The sequence below is a fragment of the Balaenoptera musculus genome, chromosome 1, assembly GCF_009873245.2.
Source record: "Balaenoptera musculus isolate JJ_BM4_2016_0621 chromosome 1, mBalMus1.pri.v3, whole genome shotgun sequence".
NCBI lineage: Eukaryota > Metazoa > Chordata > Mammalia > Artiodactyla > Balaenopteridae > Balaenoptera > Balaenoptera musculus.
In genome coordinates this window covers 106,585,149-106,591,873 of record NC_045785.1, presented here as the reverse complement: position 1 = coordinate 106,591,873, position 6,725 = coordinate 106,585,149, and the positions used below count along the sequence as shown (strand labels likewise).

Here is a 6,725-nt window from a genome sequence, read left to right as displayed (position 1 = left end):
TGCTATAGTTGAAGCTGCCTTTATGGTTTCTGAAGGCGTGTGTGATGTGACTGCTGTGTACTGGGGTACTTCAGTCTTCCTCCTCCTGGGCTCGTTTCTGATCAGTGCTCAGAGCACCTCATGCTCACTTTCTCCCCCTCCCTCTCTCTCCCTTTCCCCAGATAGGAGAGGATTGTTATACCTCCCTTTATGGGGACTTCCATTTGTTTTCTGTGACTGTTAGGCAGCTAGCTAGAGATGAGCAGCAAAGGAAGGTGGAGGTGGAGACTCGGGATATGTGAGCCAAACAGGGCCTGAGGGGCAGGCTGCGGTCAGCACATCCTGAAGCAGCAGGAAGCACCTGGCCGAAGGGGAATTCCCCGAGGCACGCAGGCGCAGTTTGAGCCGAGCGATAACCGGAGATAACCCCAACCTCATTATGTCATCACTATAATAGAATTTACATGTGGCTTCACCCCCACCCCCCACCCCATGGGCTTTTCTTAGCGAATTTTGGGTAAAAACATGGAATTTGGGGTAAAAGCATGCGCAGTAAAACCCGTCACTCACTTGACGAGACCTTGTCACTTGATCTTAACCCAACCCCTACCCTTAGGTTCAAAGCACTTATAAACACCCCGCGCCCGTATAGCTGGGCTGGTTTCACTTCGCAGAAGCCAGTCCGCTCTCTCTCTGAGAGTGTGTCTATGCTTTAAGTAAACTTTGCTTTGAGCTTACACCCGAAGTGTTAGTCTGCAATTCTTTGCTTACCATTACAAGGACCGAGGTGGCTGGTCCAGATTCGTCCGTTGACCTCCTCGGTTGAAACTCTCCAACACAATGCACGCCAAACCCATAACATGACCGGTCCCTTAACCCTCCCATCAAAACCCGCCAGGACTCCGTGTTCACGCATATTTGCTGTTTAATCATCAGTCCTCCCGACCCCACAAAGCTCAGTATGGAGCTGCTGGTGATAGAAGAGAATGAAGTCCAGCAGGACTCACTGGATGAATGTGATTTGGCTGGTTCTATTGGCCATCATCTGTCAGACTCCTGTACGCCTTACAGAAGTGCCTCATTCCAGTCGGATAAAAGGGAGGTCTCCTCAGTTCTATCCGTAAATGGTGAGTACTCCCATTATAAAGAGCATTAAGATCCTAGTAGGTCACGAGGTAGCATCTATATTCTTTGTATCCAACAACCAGTACAGGCTATGAACGGCATCCCTGTAAACAGGTCCTCAGACTCATGTTGATTTGAATTACGTTCTTGGATTTAATTTTTAAAAGGCATCCATCATGTGCCTTTTCATTCTTCTTGTCCCAGGCTGCCCTCTGTCACCTGGACCCCCCTCACCAGTGCAGGCGTTCGGTATCAAGTCAGGCTAGAGAGGGGAAGTGGAGGGGTAAGGGCAGGATCTCAGCTGCCACGGTCTCACCTGCAGGAATTTGTGTAACAGACCTCTTTTTTTCAAGATAAGGATCCTCATACTCATGAAATTACGTTGCTAATTTTATTTTTTGAAGAGTTTCTTACAAAGTCCCTGGCTTTCCACATGTTTGCAGTCTGCTCCATATTTGCAGTGTCTGTTATATTGTTCCCCAGCTCCAGGCTTTTTCCCTGGGCTGCGTACCTCCCTCTGAAGCATTTACATACCAGATCTTGAATATAAAATCCTGTCCATGCCCTGTGATTTCCAGGAAGCCAAAGATCTGGCTCTGGTGTACCATCCTTCAGAAATAGCCATGGTTCTCCTCCTTTGTGTAGCAACGACGAGCCTTCCATGTGTGGGTTATAGTTTCAATCGTGTGTGTAGTCTCAGTGGTATAATCTCATGGAAACTATCCGCAACCTGTACATCTGATGGGGGTATTGGCCTAATTTATGAGCAAGATCCCCTTGGGCAGCAGTTCATAGGGCGTGTAGATTAAAACCTGGTTTGCATTACTTCTTGGGCTATTTTTTTGACTTTTCTTCTATATGAGAAGCATTTGGATTGTTAGCAGCTTTACTCATAAAATCATCTTGAAAAAGTAGAAGAAACCCCATTATGTATCGGACTATATCTGTCTTCTTGTGTAATTAAATTGGCCATGAAAAATCGTTCTTGTTCAGTGTGTGCCTTTTCACATTGGGACCATCCTCTCTCCTGTTTCCCGTTCCTCCCTGAGGTAGAGAGAAGCAAAGGCTTTCTCAGGATTATAGTAGTTCACAAACCAGAAATGGAACACATGGTTATTGTGCGCCTGTTGTATACCATGCACCTTACTAAGCAAGCTCCATGTGAGCCATAACCCATTCAGTCCTCGTGGGACACTCTCAGGTAGGTGTGGTATCTCATGGTAGAGCCGAGGGCACTGAGGCTCAGCAAGGTCCCTTCACTTGCCCAAGACTCCCGGCCACTGGGATGTGGGACATTGGCCTCTCCTTGGCCTGACTCCCTGGCTCAGGCTCTTTGCGCTCCTCTCAGCAGTCGGACCCGTCAGCGACTAAGAGAGGATGTTGCTCACCTTTTTGCCCTGAACCGAATGATTTGACACTATCTGAATCTTGAACACAAAGTTGCCAGACTGACGCAGAGAACTCCTGTGGTCCCTGCTCAGATCTGCCAGCTCCTAATCCATCAGTGCACTTTGTCCCGTGAGCAGAGCCGGCTGCTCATCCAGCCCCTCCAGGCGAAGCCACAGCTCCACGAGGCTCTCCGTGGAAAATCAGCCAGGGGTGAGAGGTCCATGTCTCTCAGCACCTCCTGCCCCCAGAATTATCTGCTCTCACTCAGGGTCCAGGGAGGCCTTGAATTTGGCTGTGCTGGTGCCCTTTAAAAGCTGCAGAGCTCTGTCTCAGAAACACCAACAGCTGGGTCTGAGTTTCCATGAGGAGGAGAAGAAATTCTCAGACACACGTCTCAGAAGTGAGATGTGTGTGATATGGCACAGCCCTGCCAGGCCATCATTCAGAATGGGCCAGGAAAGGCCAAATTCCCCCCCACACACACAGATGGGCTGAGAGGAATGAATGGAACATGTAAATAATACACAGATCCACCTGTGTCTGGGTTCTGATGGTAACCTGAGGACAGTGTGGCTAGCTGATTCTGTAACACTTCTGTACCTAAGCTTCCAACGAGGGATTCAGGCCTCTACTACACTACTTCTATCTGCTAATACCATCCATCCCCACTCTGCCCCATGTGGCAATAGAATATACACATGTATGGGTGAGTGGAAAGGTAGACAAAAATTAAACGTAAGGAAGTTCGAAAGGTTCCAGAACTGTGAAACATGCTATTAACTTGGTCCATATACTGTAGATTCTCAATTTCTTTTTCTAGTGGTACCTGAAGTCTTTAGGCTTCTTCCCCTGTTCTTTTATTCTTGTGGGTAGATATCAACAACTCTGTCTCCCCCATGCCTTGCGGCCTGTTTACAGCCTTCTCTCTAAGCTACAGGACTAAGGCTAATAGCTGAATAATAGGCGCGACCTCATATGCCATCCAAAGCCCTCTAGATTCAAGGGGGTGATTTTTCATTTCAAGGATGTTGCAGCCTAGCACCTGCCATCTCAGCGTGCCCAGGCACAGCCATAAAAATGACATCTCCTTCATGTACGTGATGTCTGCCTTTATTGTCTGGGTTATTGGGTGGTTTCACTCATAGGCAGGGACATCAGAAATGGGTGTTCTGGGAGGGATTAGCACAGGAAAACTTGGATTGGTCCTACTGAACCCTCTTTTCCTTTCAGGTGACTGGGAGGACTGTCACCAAAGGCCTTTGAGTTTCCAAGGCCCAGGGGTACAAACTTCACAAGCACAGCTGCAGAAAAGCACCCACATGACCAATTATCTGCAACTGCAGCTGGACCAGCATTTCAATTGTGGGCACAGCAAAGCCACACTCGGTCTTTCCTCCACCATCTGGGGCTTTACTGCCAACCCCGATTCTGGAAGCCAAGGACCACTCTTCCTAGGTAAAAAATAAAAGGGGATTAGGAAGCTCTAGTTGTCTCAGGGTTGAGGGTGGAGGAGGCAATGGGGCCTCTCCCACGCCCGCTGTAGGTCCGGTTGAAATCTGTGATGCTCTAACAGAGTGAGGTGAGCAAGAGCCTGGGATTTAGGACCAGCTCTGCCTCAGGCCCTGGGTTTGCAAACTCCTGATTGTTTAACTGGGCCAAGTTATTTATCTCCTTAGGTCTTCACATCTCACATCCCTCATCTGAACTCTTGAAAAATTATATCCCCATTCCATGGTTGTTGGGAATATTAAGCAACATGATGTCCAGAATGCCTGATCAGTAAAAATGGTTTGATAACAACTATGAATATATAACATCTAACCATTGTGTCTTTCTGGTGCTTTAACACTTACAAAATGATTGCACATGCGTTGTTTCCTCTGAGGTAGAGCACTTTTTTGATCCCCACTTTCTCTGGGACCCATCTTCCCTTACTTCCTCAGAAAGGCAGGTTGGCCAGTATTTTCCTCTCCTTTCAACATCCACCCTCAAGTCAATTTCCCCCTGCTAGGTGCTCTCAGTAACAGTGTATTAGTAACATTCTGTAGCAATGTAAACCCTGGCCGCACAACTCAGCCTCCAGTTTAGTTTTCATATCCAGGTTATTTTCCTTTTTTCCCCTCTTTTTAAAATAAAGGGCCACCCTCACCCATGAGGTGTACTGATCTGTCTATTTTATGACACTCCATTTAATTCATCATCTTCACTCATCTCCATGGCCATGTCCTCAGTTTTCTTCTCCTTGGGATCCACCTCTGCTCAGATTTTCTTAAAAGAGCTTTCAAACCCTCACATCCATTTCTTCTGGGACGTGTTCATCCTTACCCTCCACCTCTCTCCACATCTGCACTGGAGCCAGGGGCTGCCTGGTGCTCATCCCTCAGGCGATGACCTCATCTGAGAAATGAGGGGAGACCCACGTCCTCAGGTGGAGGTGAGATAAGAAGGAGCACCCCTGTGGCACCATGGAGAGTCTCACAGAAAGTGCTCAGGGAATGTAGGGAATGTAGGGAATGCGTAGCCCTGACAAGAGCCATTAGGTCTTGTGGTATTTAGTTGTCTTCTCTTGCCTCTAGTCTCTCCTCTTCTTGTCCTTGGCTTTCCACATTACCAGCCAAGACCTAACCCCACTGGCTCAGTCACTCTGTCTCCCGCTCACTTTCCATGGAGGCCTGAGATGAATCCAGGCTTCACAGCAGATTTTGCAGCAAAGGATAATGTTAATGCCCTTTATTTTCACACTCCTCCACCCAGTGATTCCTGCCCCCCATATCTAATAGCTCCTGTCACCCACCAGAGCTTCTGTCTCATTCTTCTTGTTTTTCTTTTTTCTTTTCCAAATTCAGCTCATCAGAAGGATATTAGAATGGTCCATTCAGTATCTCAACACCCTCATGCATTTGTTCCATTATACACACACACACACACAAACACACACACACTTGTGTTGTTGCATTTTTATCATATCTTCCATGCCTTATTTAGATTGAGTATGTATACATATTACACATAGTATGGATACATATATATGTGAAATATATATTGACGCACATTTGAAAATTTTTCTAGTTTTAGACCTCCCCAGTTCTTTTCTATCCTGAGGTTTTCCTTCAATTTTGACTTTGCTTGATCGCTACAATCTCTTCCCTCCCAGCAGTATAGCCTATGTCCAGCATGATTTTCTTGCCTTTGTCTTTTCTACCTAGGAAACTTTTTTTTAATCAGTTTTATTTTTCTTGACTTTTTCTTTTGGCATTTGGGAACATGTTTGCCCCGTGGCAATCTTACCAGTACTGGGTAGTGTTAGGAAGATCAACAAAAAGCAAATATAAAAATGTCTCCATTGGTTTCCACTCACCATAGACTTTCAGATGGCCTTTCTTGTTCCTGGACACTTTCCTTACTTGATGTCCCTCCTGAGTGGGGGAGTAAGTCATAGTTAGATCATGCATAACAACGGATCCTGTTGGCTGTGGTTTTATCTTCAGAGCTGGGTTTGGATGCTTCCATTGGAATGAAGAACCCTCCCAAGCTGAAGGGTGAGGTCTTAGCTGCCAGCAAGCATGAGTGTCTGGTCTATAGCAAGATTAATGCCTTAAGTGTCCTGAAACAGAAGATTATCCGAAGAAAACTGCTGTTCAGCAAGTGGAGACTAGCATGCCGAATCCCTGGCCTTCAAGCTTAGGGTACAGAGATAATCACATCTGAGGCTCTTACGTGTACTTCTTCCTTATATTCTTTACCTAAGATTATAGCTCAGTTTCCCACTATTTTTTCTCTTCCTCGTTTGTTCACTCAACAACTGATGCTACCTCGTCTTGTCTTTCCTCTCTTTTCCATGGGGGCTGCCACCCTGCCATGGCCCTTCCATCTCCATCTCCTGTTTGCACTCTGAACTCTGTTGAGTTCCTATAGCTGCTGTCCTAATACTCCCTCTGACCTTTCCTTTTAGCCACAGGGAAGCCCAAATCCATGGTCCTCCTCATCAGAAGAGCATCATTTAGGCCACTGAACACATAGTACTTCGCCTGATATCACACACTTTCTTGGTTTCTTTGCCTTATTCTCCCTTCCCTGTTCCCAAACTCCACTGCCTGTTTCTTCCAGGATCATGTGTTAATGAATCACTTGCATGTTGGGTTGGCTTTTGGAGAACCTTATCTAGGAAAACCCTTAACCCTCAACCTCTGCACATGAATAAGAAGAACTGAAACTGAGGAAAAAGAGCACTG

The 6,725-nt window shown here is 46.6% G+C and overlaps 1 protein-coding gene across 1 annotated transcript; it reads left to right on the top strand.

The window, feature by feature from the left end:
* The first annotated feature begins 654 nt into the window (after positions 1-654).
* LOC118901889 (neuroblastoma breakpoint family member 4-like) lies at positions 655-6,178 on the top strand. The gene is made up of 3 exons (XM_036865686.1): positions 655-1,106; positions 3,724-3,948; positions 5,982-6,178. Exons 1-3 carry the CDS (start codon positions 941-943, stop codon positions 6,176-6,178), a joined length of 588 nt encoding a protein of 195 aa, XP_036721581.1. The 5' UTR covers positions 655-940.
* Positions 6,179-6,725: the final 547 nt, after the last annotated feature.

What these genes read in the sequence shown, in the direction of transcription:
- LOC118901889 (XM_036865686.1), top strand. Translation starts at nt 941, where the DNA reads ATGGAGCTGCTGGTGATAGAAGAGAATGAAGTCCAGCAGGACTCACTG. An exon ending in CTCAGTTCTATCCGTAAATG is followed by an intron (nt 1,107 to 3,723) that starts GTGAGTACTCCC and finishes TTTTCCTTTCAG; the next exon opens with GTGACTGGGAGGACTGTCAC. An exon ending in CCAAGGACCACTCTTCCTAG is followed by an intron (nt 3,949 to 5,981) that starts GTAAAAAATAAA and finishes TTTTATCTTCAG; the next exon opens with AGCTGGGTTTGGATGCTTCC.